The 19,483-nt window shown below is 39.7% G+C and overlaps 1 protein-coding gene across 4 annotated transcripts; it reads right to left on the bottom strand.

The window, feature by feature from the left end:
- Positions 1 to 2,036: 2,036 nt before the first annotated feature.
- zgc:123258 (uncharacterized protein LOC641502 homolog) lies at positions 2,037 to 12,721 on the bottom strand. 4 transcript variants are annotated; one of them, XM_062388311.1, is made up of 17 exons: positions 12,530 to 12,721; positions 11,421 to 11,534; positions 10,860 to 11,042; positions 10,463 to 10,552; positions 10,232 to 10,365; positions 9,305 to 9,459; positions 9,121 to 9,217; positions 8,844 to 8,945; positions 8,418 to 8,499; positions 7,763 to 7,837; positions 7,233 to 7,289; positions 6,637 to 6,690; positions 5,208 to 5,307; positions 4,754 to 4,834; positions 4,083 to 4,246; positions 3,089 to 3,119; positions 2,037 to 2,524 (listed from the first exon to the last, which is right to left on the bottom strand). In XM_062388311.1, exons 1-17 carry the CDS (start codon positions 12,581 to 12,583, stop codon positions 2,484 to 2,486), a joined length of 1,614 nt encoding a protein of 537 aa, XP_062244295.1. In that variant the 5' UTR covers positions 12,584 to 12,721; the 3' UTR covers positions 2,037 to 2,483. The 4 variants fall into 4 exon arrangements, with proteins under 4 accessions (XP_062244295.1, XP_062244303.1, XP_062244312.1 ...); XM_062388319.1 differs by having other exon boundaries at positions 11,421 to 11,531; XM_062388328.1 differs by lacking the exon at positions 3,089 to 3,119.
- Positions 12,722 to 19,483: the final 6,762 nt, after the last annotated feature.

The following is a 19,483-nucleotide window of genomic DNA, read 5'->3' as shown; positions in this document are numbered from 1 at the left end:
AGAAATGCGCTCCCTGGGCCACCGGGATGAGCCATAGACTGTATATATAATATATATACACGAATATATACAAAGTGGTGAAAACGTATTTATTCTGGAAGAATTTTCAATGGCCATGGTAAAATGGCTCAACGGTGCCCCCCGAGACCCCTTGAACAATTTCACATTGACCGATGTTTTTAGAAAAATCGAAACACAGGTGTATCATGACCAGACAAACAAAAAAGTCTACAGGTGCAATTTGTCCATCTTCTTCCTGTGCCTCGTTTCTCAAGGGAATGAGCAGGTACTCCAATCCTTAATGTTAATGTAATTGCTAAAGTTTGGCAGGCTGTCGTGTTGGCAGGACTTCAACCACCTATTCATTGCACAATATCTAATACAATGTCAATTTAAAAATAAAAAAAAAATATATATATATTTGTTAATAAAGTTTGATACTTTTAGCAGTGTCATTTTCCCCGTTCTGGATGTGTTAATTACAGGACGGCAACTCCTATAGGCTGCGGGGAGGCGGGGGAGTTTATTTAGGGACACCTTAGCGCTCCTCCTCTTCCTCTCTCTATCACTCTCCCCACTGCCGGTCCTGTGGTAATGTGCGGAAGGTTAGCGTGAGCGCAGCACGTGTTGTCGTAATTGTTTGTCGCGGTAAGTTGCTGGAAGTTATGTAATGTAACGGAGATCACAAGGAAAGCGTCCTCAAATATTAACTGAAGTTTGTCCATAGAGCCCAGCGTGAAGCTGTGTCTGTGTGCGTGTGTGCGACGGTGTCGGCGTCGCCCTGGATGAACGCTGCCCCTGCTTTATTTTAATGAATTAAAGGTACGAGATAAGGATGTGTTTTATGTTTGTAAATGTTTTTAAATATTATGATAAACGTGTTTCAATGGTGTGACCTAACTATAACATGTTTGTTTTATTGGGCTGCCTCCAGCAAAATAGTTACGGTCACTGTTTTTTTCCCACTTTAGATTTCATTTAGATTTTTTGGTTTGATTTTTTGTTTCTTTGTTTTATTTTATTTTGTTTTGTTCTATGGCAAGGTGCAATATATATGGTTGACTGGGACTGGTCAATTCGGTAGTAGTGACTTGAATGGTGGTGAATTATTGGCTCCATAAAGTAGAGGCCCTCTTTTGTCATTTTGTTGTTGGTGATAGACTCTGGTTAGAGTCAAAGATGAATCAAAAAAAGATTCAATTATCAGGTGCACAATTCAGAAAGCACCGCAAAGTAGAGGAGGAGAAGAAAGAACAATATAGAGGTAAGAATCAACCAGCTTGTGGACATCATTGTTATTTTTGTCGACATGACATGGTATGCTATCAGTTCAGCTGATTTCAGACTTTTAAAAGAAAAATTTATATAGCGAACAATTTTGTCTGCCTGTGTGTGCATCTGTTTACAGTCCAAAAGTTCTTGGGGATGGATGACAGTTTGTGTGTGTATGTTGGGGGGGCGCCAATTTGAAATCTTGACTAGGGCGCCAACATTGCCAAGGCCGGCCCTGCACTACATGAAGACTTATAGATATGTTCAGGCCCTGTTTCACTTCAGATTGTATATATCTTTCACCTTTACTAGCTATTGGCTAGATCGACAAAATAAAACTCGAAATATAACAGTATATACTAAGTACACTGATCGATATGCATTAAAAAATATGCTTTAGATTTTCTTTATCTAGTGTTAGTAGGGCGGGGCGCAATCATTTCAGACTTACGGTTGACATGTTCATAAAGATACTGCATGAGAACAGGACGAGAAAATTAGGAGGCGATTCCTTGTCTTGATTCTGACATCTCCGATGATGTTCTACATGATCAAGCGCGGTGGGTGTGTCTTGGAATCCAGCCCTCCTAAATGAAGAAGGCTCATTTGATGAAATAGAATACTCATCTTCTGTCGTCAAAGGTGACCCGCCCCCAAAAAGCAGTGATTTTCTAGACCTGTGCCGTTTTATCTACTGAAAGATTCTGTTTACTGTTCACATTGACCAAGCTTCAAAAGGACAGAAAAATACACATGCAGCAGCATTAGGTAGAATTTGTTCACTTTAATATATAAGGCAATGGAAGAATCACGTCATACAAACACAGAAACCTCAAAACAGTTATCAAAATGTGTCGTTAGGCAGCTACAAGTAATTTAAACCCCAATCCCCACCCTGTCCACAATTAAACAACCTTCAAGCGAAATATTATAAAGTGCTTTCTTATTTTGTTTGCAATCATCAACATCATCAAGGCAAAGTCATTACAGTTTTCTGAACGTGAAGCTAGCAGACATTTCAGTCACTAAACAACCCGCTCAATCACTTAACAGCTCGGTTCAACTTATATTTACCTTTCACAGCAGTCAGAATTAACCTGCAATGTTTTAAGAAAGTGTGGATCAATAGCATTTGTTCCCTGGCAAATGTAATATTAGAAAATATATATTCTAAAAGCATCCAGCAGTTGGGTCACACTCTTCACTGTGAGTCAGCATCTTTCGCCTCCTACTGCGCAGTTAGTTCTTCCCTCTAAAGAGACAAAGAAAAAAGTTCAGTTGAATTTCTCTTCACTGAATACAAATGTCAAGGAAAGACAAGTCACTTAGATGGAATTTTTATTTTACAGACTGCATATACAACAGTAAACCACAGAGACCGCATACACCAAACTCCATGCCATCAGCTTAACTGCATGCGACAACATGCAGAGGAAAACATACACATGTTGGTAACTGCAGTAGGGATTAAGTGGTGAGAATGATGACTCAAAAGAGAATGAAGAAACAAGCTGCAAATACAAGCTGCAGGAGTAGAGAAAATAAGTTAATGGTTTTGCATGGCTGAGTCCTTTGGGAGTGTGTCTGATGAGCTATTATCAATCAACTAGAGACACCTAGTGGTCAGCTGATGCAAAATACAATACTGTAAAATGTATTATATCACACTGACCCTGGAAATGAGGAGTTAAAATGTGTAAAGAAAAAAGCAGATGAAACGAAACAGGACAGAGGAGAAAAGGCACGGTGGTAAAGCAAACAATGGAAAATGGCTAGAGAGATGCAGGGGAGAGATCTGGGTTAGAGAAAAGCAAACCTGGCAACAATGGTTCCCTGGAGTCCAAGACCTAGTGAAGAAGCGAGATCAGAATTTCATGTTCAATTGGTTGCTGATTGGCCGTATTAACAGAATACAAACACTGCTAAAGACGACTGAGCTGAAATTATGCAAATGTCACGTCCATAGCTCATTTAGGGTCTTGTCATGATCACCTCAGCTAAAGAGTGCGCAAATCACGTACGTCTTTGCCTTGTACTTTCAATTCGTAAGGGAACGCGCTTTGGATCAGGTTTCACGTCCTCATGTGTGTTCACAAAGACCAAATAATGTTTTGTAGTTTGAATCTACAGATGTCACAGAAGACAACGTATGTGTGCCTGTGTTCACATGGGGGAGCGAGAGATAAGGAGCACGCGGAGTCAGGATGGACTGAATGAGCGCAGCTTTGAAGAACAATGCTACCAATTTTAGAAAAGTATCAGACATTATATTGAGGTGATCTGTGATGATATTGTGACGGTGAATACAAACAAATCAAGCGTAAAAATGCATTTAACCTAAGGGGGGGTCAGAAACGTCCTTCAAATGTAGCCCAGGACATATTTAGGTTCACACATCTAAAACAATGTTGCCACGTGTCCCAGTCCACCTCTGAATGTGGTCTGAGTGATCGGATCTTAGGACGGATGTTAGTACCAGGTCTGAACGAGGTTTCAGTCCCTCAGTCTGCAGAGAGCTGAACATTGAGGCTTTCTGTTGTATGCTCTGGGCCGTGCAGAAGATAAAAGATGGTTTAAAGCATTTGTCGATAGAAACGTTCACAGTCACAAGTGAGTTCACATCATTTTCAACATCAGGGAAAAAATTAAGAAACACGCTGCCTGGATATCATCTCTTGAGGTTGCTATTCAATCCTGACTTTTTTTCCCCCTCAAAGCTTATGTCACAGATACAAGCAATCCTTAATACATCAAGCACAGCTACTGTGCCAACCCTTTATAAAAACCCTCAATTCTCTCTGTAGTTATACCTCATAAATGTTGGCCCCTGCCCAGAAGTGCTTCATCTCTCCCCGGCACCCAGCCACCACAGCGGAGGTGATCAGGGTGAAGGGCACCAGGTAGAGGAGTGCAGGCTGACCCATCCCTGACAGCAGCATGACCACAAAGGTCAGGATCATTCCGAGCAGGTAGGCTACATGGCATAAGAGAGACACACAAACAAAGAAGAAAACAAACTTGAAGCTTTCAGCTCATTCAAAGACAACCAAAACTTGATACCAGGAAGCTAATCAGTAAAATACTTAAAATGGGGAAATTAATAGACCTGCAACACCACGTTTACAGCAAGAAGGTCAAGATTATACTAAAAGACCTATTCATGTAACACACTCTTTAAAAAAAGCTATCTCAATGCAACAATTTAAAGTGTTTGGGAATGTTATACAATTGGATCTAAGGTCAGTGTGAAGAGGACAATAACAACATGTAATAACTAAATGAGCAATATGAAATATAACCAAATTAATGACGGCAAAAATGTATTCTTACATATTAAAACCTGTGCTTAGGAGGGCTATAAACCAACAATTACCTGAATAAAATGTAACATTTTAAATAAGTTTCAAACAAGATTGCATGTGTTAATGCAAAGTGACGAGTAGAGTTAGGACAAGACAATAATGGTTTTGCTAAGGGGTACCTATGCAGCAGCTGACAAAGTAGATCTTCTTAGGACTGTTGATCCAAACATCAAACCTGCTGCAGTAGGCCACCAGCAGACCTGTTGACGAGACAAGAGCAGACATACACAGTTTGTGCAAAGAAAAGTATTTGTGTCATATTTTCCTTTATTCATTGGACAATTCAGAGGAAAGAAGACTAAGTTTACAAAACTTGTACACCAATTCTCTCTATATCTATATATTCCACTGCCTATCGAGCTGAGATCTGGCGGCGAATAGAAGATGATTCATTTGCTCTGGAGTGTATGCACTGTGTGTTTAGTTTTTCTTTCTTTGTACCACTGACGGCTCTAATCTGTACTGTAGTATCATACTATAGTTAAACAGACTGGTGTCCGGCCGCAAATGTGGAAATCAAAATATTTACCATCGAACAGTTTAAGCACCCACTTGGGGACAACTTGACCTCACCTGGAACAATGATGTCTCCGTAACCCAAAATGGAGAACTGCATCCCACACAAGTTCTGAGCCCAGGCTGAGAACCGTGGGACACGCATCACCACTGGCAGCTGAGAACATAAAAAACATTTTAGATGTCTGTGACAGCAGAACGGTGAGTGAACTATTGTGTGTGTTAAACTGACTCAATCTGGCTGCAAGGTCTCCACTTCTTATCAATCTCTCAATTTTGTTTAATGAGCAATATAAACAATATAATCTTCCGGCCAATCACAAGCGTTCACTTCTACCTCTTATTTCACAGAAAGAAAACAGCAAACATAAACTTCTGCTTGAGAACCACTGGTCAATTTATCCTGAAATAACATACTATGCCTTTCTGCAAGCTCAAAAAGGGAAAAATCATAGGTAGATTAGATAAGTGTCATGCTTTCATAAGGCAGCTAATGGGATAACAATTTGTCCTGCAGGTTACTATATGTATTTCTTAGTTCCATGTTTTATCTCCCGTTAACCAAACTTTAATAGTAGGTTTGTTCCATGTGTCTCTGAATTGACTTATCAGCACCCAAAGACCTGGTATAAACATCCATCCTGAGATATCAGATCAACAAGTACACAGCTGTTAGTACACATGTTCACACCTTGGATCAAAATGTGTCCTTAATGTGTCTTAGTGTGTGTTTGTGTGTCTGCACGAGCAATCGGGAGAGAGAACAGTCAGCGAACTGAATGAATCTTGTGCCGCTCTGCTGTGAATCTAGATTTGAGCAATTTAAGAAAGGTATCAGTCATTGGCCGTGTTGATGCTGCAGCAGCGGCCACAAACAATTCAACATAAGGGGAATGATTAGTTCAGAGAGAAACTGTAGGGGGTCAAAGGACCTCAGCTTCGTAGGCAGCTCTTCATATGTGGCCCCAGATGTAACGGAATTCACAATCAGGATTTGGGTGCGTTTAGACTCGTATTTAGACGGGAGCTGACCGCTTGTAATTGGATTACTCAGGACAGATGTTAAAACCAGGTCTGAACAGGTAGTAAGACCACGTTCCCATTAAATTGATCACCCAAACATGTTTGTACATCTATCATAGTGAGGAAACTCACTGGCAAAATGCATTCCCTAGCCCCTGACCTTAACCATCACAACTAAATGCCTAACTCTAACCCAAACCTTATTCTAACCTTTAAACCAAGTCTTAACCCTCAAACTTATTCAAATGGTTCAGAAAGTGTTGAGGAATTGTTGGTTGTAGGCTCAAAATGGTCCTCACAAAAGTATCTGTTCAAGAGCCCGGACACACACACACCTAGAGAACCTCTATAAAAGTAGGAATCTGCTCATGATAATGTATATGAGACCAAAATATCTACAACCCCTACTGCAAGATCTAACATTATAAAGGGAGAAGTGGAGGGTTAACAAGTCATGCCTTACTTTCTCAGAGGGAGCCTGGGGTTCAGCCGGGATCTCCACCATGTTACCTTGAGTCTATGACAGAGCCCACCCAACCCCAGTGCACAGTTAATCACTCATATAATCAGTCAGTCCCCTCCGGTCAGCAACAACAAGCAGAGCAGATCAGCCAGGGCGTTAATAAAGCTGGTACAAACTCGACAAGGAAACAAGCTTAACTTTGAGCTATTAACTAGCTGTGACTGAGATGACCATCAAAAGATCAAAAACATCTGCTCACTTCCTGAACACAAATTACATTTGTTCACCAAGTGATGTTTCCCTTTTTGGTCTCACAATAAAGTTAACTATTTTCTTTTTTAATTGTCTAGTGCTATAAGCAGGAAAAAAACAAACATCTAGGGACGGTATAAAAATACAGTTCCCTGGAGGTGATGTATAGACAAGCACAGAAGCACAGTTATAGAAATTAAAACTAATATTAAAAAGGCTGTCCACTATTTCTAACCCTCACAAAACAAAAAAACAAATGCAGTGAAAAGAATGGTATCTGATCTTTTCGCAAATATTAGAAGAAATAATTGAAAAGACAAAGGAGGAAATCAAGGGAAACTTACTCTCTCCCCAGATGCATCTGGGCCCAGTGCAACCTGCACCATGATGCTCACACCATTCTGTTGACAGAGAATGATCCCAAACATTCATATGATGTCACTCATCTCTTTATACAGACACTATGCAAAAGATTGTCAGGCAAAAATCTAAACAATCCTTATATTTATAAATATGTCACTTAGTCCAATTACATCTATTACCATCTATCAAAATGGTCGTAATTCAGTTAATGCAATATTTTTGTTCAACTCCTTGATTAAAGCTGAAAGTCTACACATCAACCACATCTTGATGGCTTTGTTTCAAATCAATGTTGTTGGAGTACAAAGGCAAAATTATGAAAATTGTGTCACTTACAATATATGCGGACTTGACTGTTTGTGTACACTTCTGCAAATCCTTACTTACAGACTCTAATAAAGCTATTCCATATAAGAGTAATAATATATTTTAGGCAAAAACTAAAAATCTTTTTAAATCAATGGTAGTTATTTAAGAATGTAAAAAAAGCCCTGAGAGAATACATTCTTACCTTGGTGAAGAAAGGAGTAATGAAAACGAAGAAGACGTCATACACAAGCAGGAGGCTCAGCAGAATAACACAGATCTAAGAGATCCAAAAATAAAATAAACACACCAGAGCTGATAAACCTGAAAGAAACATGTATTTTAGCATTGCCCTGCTTTATCACAACCGCAATATTGGTAATTACAAAATGGGACATAAATATATTTACATTAAATATTAGAGCCCATTCAATGTGAATTTTTGGGGGCTGAAGCCATTATTAGGGAGCAGAACATTTCTGATAGTAGATAGATACATTTATATCTAAAAAAAAAACATCTGCAACGATTATCAAGATATTATTTAATTATGATGACAAAGAAATTAATTGAGGGATTTATATTAAACTATAATAACAACTACAATAGATTATATAAAGCTTTAATAGAGACATTTAATGTAATTTAACTTAAATTGTAAACATAAATGCAGATTGTCTTGCTGTAAAATAGATAATAATAAAAGTTTGTATATTGGCAAATATCCACAAAAGTAAACCCTAATAACAATATGTCTGTGAGAGGCCAATATAAATGTCGGATTCTATCAAACATATATAGCCAAGTGAACCTCTCCTTATGCTTAACAAAGTTTAAGCCAATGATAAAAGAAAAGCTACCTTGAAGTTGGATAGAGAAATTGTCTTCATGAAGTTGAGGCAGAAAGCAACGCCGAGGAGATCCTGTAAGATCCAGATCCACCTAAAAGGGCACCAGAAATTAAATGAAGTGTAACAAGGCGGTCCAGGTGTCCTCGTCCTACTGTGTAGAGCAGGAAGACTGTGTATCTAAAGCTGCTTTCAGACATGCAGTGAACTCCACACTTCCTCTGCATCTTCACCGGAAACGCAGTGTAGTCATGCTTGGGTTTTACAATCTCAAAAGCAACTACGATGAGGGTGTGTAACAGATCCATTTAACCAACCAGCATTTCCTGCTTTGCCACCAAAACAGTCTCTGGTGGTGGAACAGACATGCGTGAGTGTGAGAGCCTAACCCTAACAGACAGAGACTGTGGATGAATGTCTTGTGTGCCACAACATTACCTGTCTTCATTTCTGTTGACTGCCCAGAACACAGCAATGCTAATGCACACAGCAGCCAGTAAGAGAGACCTCACTGAGAAGTTCCAGTTTCGGACAGAGAAGCTAGAGAAGAGAAACACACTCAAATAAACAAAAGCTTTCACATGATGTGTTAGGAGAAGAAAGCTGGAAACAACTCATTCTCACATTTTCCCCCGACTGTAACCATTATAACCGATTTGTTTAGCGCCTTGTGTAATGTTTGGGGTTGTCTGTATATAGTGTTTGTGGCTCATACCTCACAGTGCCACAGCCAATTTTCTCCATCACCGCATCAAGACAGCTGAACAGTGCAGAGGCACTTGCCAGGCAGAATATTGCAATAATGATGTATACTGGGGATAAAAGACAGAACACAACAATGAAACACTGAATTGTGTTATTTCTTTGAATATGGAGGAGCTGTTTTTCATCCCACTAACCAAGGACATTGTAGAAGAAATACATGAGGACCAGCATCCCACACATCATGGCGACAAAGAAAACCACTTTGAGAGGAGAGTACAGGGAAAGCTCTCCGCTGTCTGCTTTGCTGTCTTCTCCTCCTTCCATTGCCAAACCATTATTCAAGCGATCTCTGCCACAAACACAGAAACGTATGAATTGTTTTTGAGTGCAATTAAATTCTTTCAGTATTTGAAAATTGTAGTTTTTGCAAAAGAAGAGTTAGTAAGCAGGATTTATAGTCAATCAGCTAATTGCAGGTTTAACCCTTGGTTTTCATGGTGGTGGCTGACTTCTTACTGGGGTAAATTGTCACGATAACTCGTATGCTTAATACTTAACCTGCTCCAAAGAAGATAACTTCATAACAGATCAACACAAAGCATTGTCTAATGAACAATCAAATATTTTGGAACCATGGAAGGCAATAGGCAGATTGTGAAAGGGTTACTTAGGATTCATGTACAAACCTTTTTGGCCTTTTCTTTTTTTTTTGACATGAGTGACCTACATGTACCCCAGAACAGAAGCCCCCACACACACACACCTTGGGTATTCTTTGTTTCAGCTTAACAACTACTGCGTTTTTCTGTCACATTTCAATACCTACACATTTAAAGGTAGGGCCGAAAAGTGGTTACTGTAACACTTTTGTGTTGTTGAAATCTTCTTCACATCCAAATAATAATTGATCGTCTGAGAAAAAGCTGATTAAAAAAAAAAACTGGTATCTGTTGCCCTGGCTCCTTATGAATTCTCAGCCAGAAAGGCATACACTGCTGAAGCAGAGACAAATCAGAAATCAGAACTCAGAGAGTGAGTCAACAGTTGTCAGGCAGTGTGAGTTTGTGTTTTTCACGGGCAGCTTTGGCGAAGAGCTCGATGGGAGGGGTGGGATGTATCACCTCTCACATGCCCCACTCCAGTAGCCGCCCCAGGCAACTGTGACTATGGCTATCAGTAGGATGACTGCTATGCTTGGATCAATCTTGGAGGGAGCTGGAGCATACAGCTTCACCATCATCCCTTCACCAATCACCTGAAGACATGCACAGGAGTCATCAAATCAACCTTTGTAAGGTGGGAGGTTATAAGACCTAATACAATAGCACCAGTTAAGGTAAAGAATGCCTGACCTGCTGTGCTTCCAGAAAATCCCTGAACCTCATGAGAGCCAGAGGAATGTGAACCTTTGCGTACTCCGATTCATTGGCTGATGGAGTGATCTGAAAAAAGAAAATAGTCCAGATATTTTATGAAAACATTATTTAAATGGTAAAAGAAACCCCATTTTCTTCAACATAGCAAATGTCTATAAATAAATTAAAACCCCCAGATCCAAGCCACTGGTGTTTCACTTCCCAATTTATGAATCACTTCTGCATGTATCTACATGTTGCACTTTAGCACACCAACACCAGAATTCTGATCAGGGACAGACAGTTTGTTAACAATTTCAAACACAGGATCATAAGTGTCCAATCACATCCCCTTGCACAATCGAACAAAAACAGTTGGATGTAAATGTCCTACCAATGTTCTGTTGCTGGCAATTAGCAAAGTGGTCGCTCCGAGGCTCTGGGCAATCAGAGCTTTCTGGCTGAAATTACAGTCCCCCCTCATCACCACTACTGCTTTGCCCCGAACCACATCTGGACTGACCCCTGAGCCGTTACAGAGCAAAGTGGACATCAAATTCACCAGCGGAAACTGGATCTGGAAAAGCGAAGACAAGTTATTTGACATAGTAAGACGAGGAAGAAAATGAAAAAAATGTCCCCATAAAAACAGCTGGGAGGTTAAATAACAATGAGTCTTAAATCAAATTAAGTGATATCATCTAAAATTATTGTCAATACCATGACTGTTTATTCTTAATAAACAAATCAATATCAGTATAAATTTTCTGCCAAATGCCCGGCTGCCTAAAACCCTATTTGACTATTTATTGTGGAACATTTGAAAAAAATAAACCCAAATATGAAACAAAAGAAACTTAATGGAAGAAAAATGGCTTGAGAAGCCAATGAAAGTCAGTGATACTTGTGACACTCCCAACAGAATAGTGCAGAAAACCCGGTTTGAAAAACTTACAGCAGCATCGAGGGTTTGTGCCAGTGGGGTCCAGGAGTGATTATGGACGATGCAGTACTCTCTATCCTTGATTCCATTTGAAATGTGCAGAATCCCTTCTTGGCAGTTTATCTGCTGGGAAAGGCAAGTGGTCAGTCTCACATTTACTCTAAAAGGGTTTTGAAGAAAATATCTGAACACAACTACAAATGCTGAAGGAGTGAACAGAAAGCCACAGATCTGGCCTTGAGAAACCGCTGACATATGCTGCATCGAAGTGGGCATGTGGTTGGTGCGTTATTTTTACTTACTACTGCAGCGCCCATTCTAAACCTGCCTGTTATGACTTGGCTGTTTGCTCAGCTTGTGGTTCTCTTTCTAAAACTGTAAAAGCGACTTGCGTTATTTGAGCCACAGCAGTTAAAGACCGACTGCTAGACTCAGGCCACAGAACCAGGCTGCTGCACAACGAGCTGTTCAGTGCAGCTGGTTCAACACAGCCCTGAACAGGAGAATCAGCTGCTGTTGTCATGAGTCCCAGCAGCCGGTGCTAGAAGCAGAGGTTCGCTGTCTCAAACTGTATTTACACTGAACGCATCTCGTGTCCAAATGGCAGCAAGACGCTTCTTCTGCGTAGACCCTTAACTATTCACATGTTACGTGTGATGAGATGAAGGGTTCTCAAGACATGTCATAGGCAGACAGACACACCTATTAGATAGATAGAGCAATAAACTAATACTGTTACAACTGTTGCTGGTTGAACCTCTAATAGTCATGTCTACAATTTAAGAAGAAACAGTTAAAGATAGACACAATTAAGGGCTTAACCTCTGCCAATCTTCCATTTATACTTCGGAGTAAGTTAGCGACCTAGGAGTTGTTTGATTTCGGTTTCAGTACACCGCAGCTAGCATTCGCTCGCTACAGCTAGCATCGGCTACCACAGCACCCACTTGTGTCGTTGTGTATCACACGTCCTCCTGACACACAGGTGAGCCCAGTGCACTGACCACACACTGGAGCAACATGTTAATTAGCTAACAGTGGCTCCAGCTAACGTGAATTAGCCTCGCCTGGCCCGCTAACACACTGCTAGTCCAACTCTTATGGTCGCCAGTTCAACTTACCTGCGAAGCCACGAACACAACCAACAACGTGATGGTTTTCACAGCTCTCTCCATTGTGATCTCACTGGCTTGTCACAGAGGTCTGGAGCTTTGACACCAATAGTCTGACTGTAGGTGTCTCGACTTATTTAGCTCGCTGGGTTGCTCGCATATTCACGGCAGCGGTTTCGCTCTGTGCTACTTCCTGTTGTTGTCCCGTGACTCCTGACGCGCTGTTTCACCACATCGTTTTATTCTGAACTGCAGTGCGTCGCTGGCATACAAAAAATATTAATACGGTAAAAATATTATTATATTTGTACATATATTCATCAAACATCTATTGCTAAGATATTTCATTCATTTATTTCTGCATTTCTTGATCGATTCATTTATGTATTATTGCATTTTCACATATATGTATTTCTGCTACTATTTATCTCTTGATCTCTCGATTCCGACATAAATTCGTCTATTTATTTCTGTACTTCTACATTTGTTTATTTCTGCATTTCCACATTTATTTATTTATGTATTTCTACATTTATTTGTATTTATTATTTCTACATATATTAATACATTAATTTATATAGTTATACATCTATCTATTAGTGTATTTCTTGATATATTTATTTTGGTATTCCTATATGAATAAATGTATTTATTTATATAGTTGTAAATTTAATAATTTCTGTGTTTCCACTTTTATTTAATTTTGGTATTGTATATGTAGATAGAGGTGGAGAGAGGAAAGAGGAGAGTCGTGGTTCCTCTCATCTTTCAGTGTGACTTCCTGTAGACAGCATGTCACATGTTCAGCTAACACTCACTTGTTAAATTAACTATATACACTTTATTAAGAATAAATCATAAACACATAAATCATTTAGATTTTGAAGCATTTTGCATGTGCCTGACACAGGACTTTGTTTTTTACATGATAGAGCAGGATTCAATCAGTTGATACATGATGACGCTCTTTACCCAGTTTTCCCTAATTGTAAATCTCCACTGTAACAGAGAGTAAATGCTGTATATCATGAATCTTTTTGTGTTGTGCTGAACACACTGTGCCTGGAAAAGAAAAGACCACATGTGATTTAACAATTATAACAGCGGCAGAAATTCCTGCGATTCTCTTAAAACATTTGATTTCATACACATTGTGCACTGCTGCAGTGTCTCGTTCGATTTGCATCATGAATAATATTATTTTGCCTGTTGTATTGTATGTTTTGTATTCTTGGGGCAGGGCTGTTGTACTCTTTGTGAAGCACTTTCTAACAGCTGCTATGAAAAGTTTCTTTATGAATATCATTAATTGTGTCAGGTTCAGATAGTCGTTCAGATAACCAATTTTTTTATCCTATAATAGTCAGAATGCACACACTAGATGATTTGACCAGGACGTCCGACTACCGTCTGGCCGTTTGTAGGAAACAATTTCACAGTGCCCCTTCTAGAGACATGAAGTCTCACAGACACTCGTATGGTCCTTCTTTCTATTCAGTTATTTTTGAATGGCGGTTGGTAAACAACTTTTAGGTGCAGATTATCGGCACTGACTCACCTCGAGAAAGAAATGACCTGCAATTTGCCGGAAGGGACAATTCAGGTTATAAAATCTGATGCTTATCTATGATAAAAACTGATTACCCTTTATTGTGCAGCAGCATTGAGCTACTTTGATGTCAGGGGGGGTGACTGAACATTGGAAAAACACTGGCATTTAGTTTGCTGTCTTCAGCATTATCATGATATTCAAGCAGCTCAAGAGCCAGAGGTTTCCTTCAGAGGCTTGGGGAGACCAAAACGGAGCTACAAGAAGAGTGAGTATAGGATTTTTGTGAGACACACAAGTCCCATGAAGGTGGCCTGAATACAGATGTAGGACCTATATTTCACAGGAGCAAATAAATTACCAATGTTAATTTTATATTTATTTTTTTCCTTAAAACTTGTCTGTACTGACGGAACAGTAACATTTTAATGTCGGATCTATTTGTATTCGCTAGAGACGCGTGTTGAGTAGTATGTAGTATGATGTTATCACATGAATCACTCCATAGCATACTCTAGTGTGACTATCTATATCTACATGAGTCGTTTTACTAATTGTTCACCATTGTCACTTTTCAAGGCCTCTCGCTGTATATTCCAGCCTCATTAATGTATGACTAACAGAAATCCAATCAACACCATTCAGTGTAAAGTGACCAAGCCTGGAGATAAATCCCATCATGTTGATAGTGGTGATCCACCATGTGGTGTCATAAAGCACAGTCCTCAGCTCTAATTAGATAATGGCCTAGCTGCCTGCTTGACCGAGATCAAATCAGATGCTTGCTGAGCCTGATATGTCCAATTCCTAAGATTTACATGACTGCCTTTTCCATGGACAGCCGAAAATGTTGAAAGTCTAAAACAATATCAGAGCTTAAGTGCAGATACGCAAATCAGCTCAAGTGAAGATTGTTTTCACCTTTAATACCAGTGTTGCTATATTTGGCTACATACCTCATTACGGTGGAGGTTTAATATTAACTAGCGTTGCCATGCTAACAACAATGTGAAAATGTGCCCAGCTCAAAACCTGTATCTGAGTCTGGTTTACCCTCATTATCTAGCAGCAGTTATTTTAATTTCCTTGCACACATGCAGAATAAATTGAACATCCTCTGTGCCATTTTTCGATTTATCTTTCTATATATTAGTAAAGAATATCTGTGAATCTGTATTGCATGAATGTTATCTTCACAGTACGGCAGAGGAAGCCAAGATTAACCATATGGAGATGGATTGTCCAGCGTACAGAGGGACTTCTTGACATCAAAATCTGAGATGAACAGCCACTACCTGGCTTCATCCTGTGCAACCAAGTGTTCAAAACGTGTATCGTTTTTTCATTGCTTTATATGTGACAGTTATCTACATGATGTCTCCTCAAACCCCCTGGTTACTGTACTGTGTCGATACAAACTGTCATGGTGCTTGCTCTGCATTTTGAGCCTGCAGTATTGCAGATTTTTAAGTAGCAGTACATTTTGTTTATGTCCTTATTTCTTGTGTTAAAGTCCACAATATATTCAACAAAAAACTGCAACACACACAGACCTTCATTTATGTGTACTTTATTTTAATCCACCCAACTTTCAACAAAGACAATACCTCTATCCTTCCTTTTTTCTGCCGAGCCTAAAAACGTAATTCAGTGTGAACCCGAGAGAACTGAGTAGTGTTGGGTCATGACCTGGCTTCAGGAGCTCAGGATGAACGAAGCCGGACAACTAGGCTGACGAGTAACAACATGTTTTGGGTCAGCATGTTCTCTTCTTTCCCGGCTGTAACTTGAACACCACATAATGAGCCAACGTAAATAGGAACCTGGGAAATTAATCCATTGCAATACGCACAACAGATCCTGTAAAATACAAGGACACCATCAGAGAGGACGGGGACCAAGTGGTGCTTTGACAGTCCCTTGCAGGGGGATTAGCTAGCTGGCTGCTTCATATCAAATTGGTGAACCTTGTTTTCTGTGCATTTTCACTTCTGCTTTTACTGCAAGGTCTCAATGTGTTTACATGTGTTTTGTAAATTGTGTGTCCTGGCTGACATGGGGAATTTTGGTAGATATGAAAAACATTTGGTTCAAACCGTAGGGAAACCTTTCAGATGATTACCGTCCGTTCTATAATGAACAGCAACTAAACATAAAACTCTATAGACAGAATAGATTTCTTTCACACAGCCTCAACCCAACAATCCAACACCACTTAAACCGTTTTCAGAAAATGAACTCCAGAGGATGTCCAGAGTAATGGGTGCAGAATTCGTCCGACCTTTCGCCCAGGCACAACGCAGCAGGAGATTCTCCGCTCAGACATGTACACAACAACACAGAATTCTCCGGAGTGGTCAGGTGAGGGGGGGTGCAACAGGCAGGGGCAGGACGTAACGTAATAATTCTGCTCAAAACACACCTCAACAAATTCCTTAAATGTGTAAACCTACTTAGTAATAAACTCTGATTCTGATTCTTAAACAAAGAGCAATTTTGCAAATTTGTTAGAAAATATCCTTAGATTTTCTCACCTTATAAGGGAGTCATGTGAGAAGGTACAAAGACAAACATAATTCTACTCCTACTATATATACTGTAGCACATTCATGCAGAAGAAAGATTCACATTAGAGTTGTCTGGGTGAAGTGAAAATGACGAGTAATGTTGTATAAAGCTGTACACAAAAATAATCTAGTTGAACTTAAAAAAAATATTCAGCTCACTACAATCAACAGTGATGGGTACTTCAAGTGCACTGGAGTGTTGGTTCTGAACATATCCTGAATGCTTCAATAATAAATGGACGTAAATAAGAAGGAATGTGAATGGAGACACGAACACTTCGCCAAATACAGACCAGTGTAGAGGGTAAACTAGAAAAACAGATAGACCACCCAGCCTCAGGGCACAATTACTCATCCGAATGAGATCACAGTCCAGCACATAAACTGACAAACAACAACAACAACAACAACAACTGTTTCTTCTGCCTTAAAATCTATTTATTTTGTTTCAACTAAAAAGAAGCGATTTAGGATTAAAGTAAAGATTAATTTGAAAGATAAACAGGTTTGTCATTCCTGTGCAAAGACACAAATCAACATGCGTCTTTTACATCACACAAAATTAAATCAAAATTATGACGTGTATCATGATGTGTATATATATATATCAATGTGTGAATATGACAGGTATTTCATAATTATATTTGATATTTTTACCTTTTTAATCCTATGTAAAGTGTGTTTGCATTGTTAAAAGCACTATACAATGGTTCTAATTCTTCCTATTATTATTATTATTATTATTAGGCCTATTGATAAGTATAATCATAACAACAACTTTGGTCAATAGTGGTAAATAAGGAATTGATCAACCCTATGAAATGGAGGAGACTGCTATAGGCTGCAATGTATTGACCTTGCTGAGCCTGATGTGCCCCCACATTGATTCAGTTTCTCACATGCATTCCTGCCATGGAATTGGACTTTTGATGACATGGTCGCAGCCTGTTGGTTTCCCTCTTTCCTTCCCCTCCCTTTAAGTCTTTACATTTCTCACAGTGACATGGCTAAATCATAGGAATGTGCTTCGAGAAGTTGAAAGGCTGCTTCATTTAATCCCTGTCACCTCTCCTCCTCGTCTTGGCCTGTGTTCAACTTACAGTGAAATGTTGCCATTGCAAAAAAGAGTCAGATTCACTGAGACGAATTCATGAAATCTCAGTAACCTGTGTGACCAGACAGAGTAGATGGCTCTCATCAGGGCAAAGTGCCATTGAAACACATTTGTGAAGAAATGAGAAACCCTCATAGGAATGATATATATCTTTGTGCTAATGCATTTACTGGAGGGGGTGGGGGGGGGGGGGATGCTGCCTGTAAATGGGACATGAGATAAAAACTGATACACTCTTCTCTGTGTGGTGAATAAAAAGCCAAACAGTCAGCTCGATGAAGCATCACATTAGTTCATGTGCTCAGCCTTCATAAGCTGTCAGCAACTGATCGATCTATAGGTGCTCGTCAGTCACCGACCAATCCCAGTCAATTATTTCACCAAAGCGAGCCATTTAATTACGACCTCATCATCACTGATCCCTGCTCAGCTACACTGCCACTCACACCCTGCTGCCGGCAACTTGCCTCCATCACCCCAGCCTCCACCTTTTAGCCCATACATGGTCATGGTAAAGGATATTCATCTTGAACAAACATATCTTGCCTGCTACGCCCACATGTTCCCTGTTTCACCTTAGCATGTTGCTTGGTTAATTCAGGGAACATCCGAAGAATGGAGCCATGACAAGGTGTAGCTGACTGAAATACACCAGACCGGACACAGGAGGCAGCAGTGACACTTCGTTCGAAGGGGATAAACAGCGGTGGAGGGAACATTTTTACTAAAGTACAAATTCAAACAAATAGACACAAATTTACTCAAGTAAAAGTAAACGTACCACATTGACCTTTGTACTTTCTACTAATTACAAAAGTAATTGTACTTGTTAAGTCTAACATATTCTGTAATGCAATTGTCCACTACATCATTAACTGTGCCTGCTGCATGTTCTGATGCTGGTGGAAAAGCTTTCATCATATTAATGGCTGAGTTTTGGTGATGGCCTCTTCTGAACTCATTTGAGTTGTTTCTTCTGTAGAGAGTGCTGGATTAATTCTGATTCAGGACCAGTTACCTTCTGGAGCTTCAACTCTTTGCTCCTGGCCAAAAATTATTTAATTCTATAACACCATATACACCAATACAGATGTTTTTCAATTAATACGGATACGTTTTAAATTATCTATCAGTGTCACCTCTTCCCTTTTCTATGCTCTTCGTTGCTGTGCAAATATTGGACAGACGTGTCAAAGTGTCATTACACTTTTATATACGACAGCTTCCATGTTTTTTCCAGATACAGACTGAAGTTGAACAACAACCCTGTGAGCTTGTGAATGCTCAGTATGGTTGCTCTATTTTCTGCACAGATTTCATTAATACCAGTCTCTACATTCCTGAAGCAGACAGACTTCAATTTTGTTTTATGCCGACCTGCTCATGTTTCTCAAAGAGAATATTACGTTTTCAGCAGCCCTGAGCCACTCTGCTGCCTGAGTCCCGTCTCATGAATCATGTCTCATGTCTCATGTTACAGTTACGTTTACACTGCACTGGCACCATCTGAGCTGTTTTGTTAATATAATATTTTAGGTTATTTTATGATTATTAATATTAAATCTAAATGATTGAATGAAAATGTATTGAGAAGAAAACCCCTCCATGGTTCTTTTCTTTTCGGACGAGTCCGTGAATGTGGAGTTGGTGACAGACCACACCCCGGAGGTCTGTCCTGCTGGGCTCTGATTGGTATACAGATAAAGGTGGAGCGGACACAGAGCGGACACAGA

This window comes from Platichthys flesus, chromosome 1 (genome assembly GCF_949316205.1).
Source record: "Platichthys flesus chromosome 1, fPlaFle2.1, whole genome shotgun sequence".
Classification (NCBI taxonomy): domain Eukaryota; kingdom Metazoa; phylum Chordata; class Actinopteri; order Pleuronectiformes; family Pleuronectidae; genus Platichthys; species Platichthys flesus.
This window is presented reverse-complemented; position numbering and strand designations above follow the sequence as displayed.

Excerpts from the sequence above, each read along its gene's own strand:
- zgc:123258 (XM_062388311.1), bottom strand. The coding sequence starts at position 12,583 with ATGGAGAGAGCTGTGAAAACCATCACGTTGTTGGTTGTGTTCGTGGCT. Across the intron at positions 11,535-12,529 it reads TTGTGTTCGTGGCTTCGCAG|CAGATAAACTGCCAAGAAGG; the intron begins GTAAGTTGAACT and ends TGCCTTTCCCAG. Across the intron at positions 3,120-4,082 it reads CAGGGGCCAACATTTATGAG|GTCTTGGACTCCAGGGAACC; the intron begins GTATAACTACAG and ends CTTCTTCACTAG.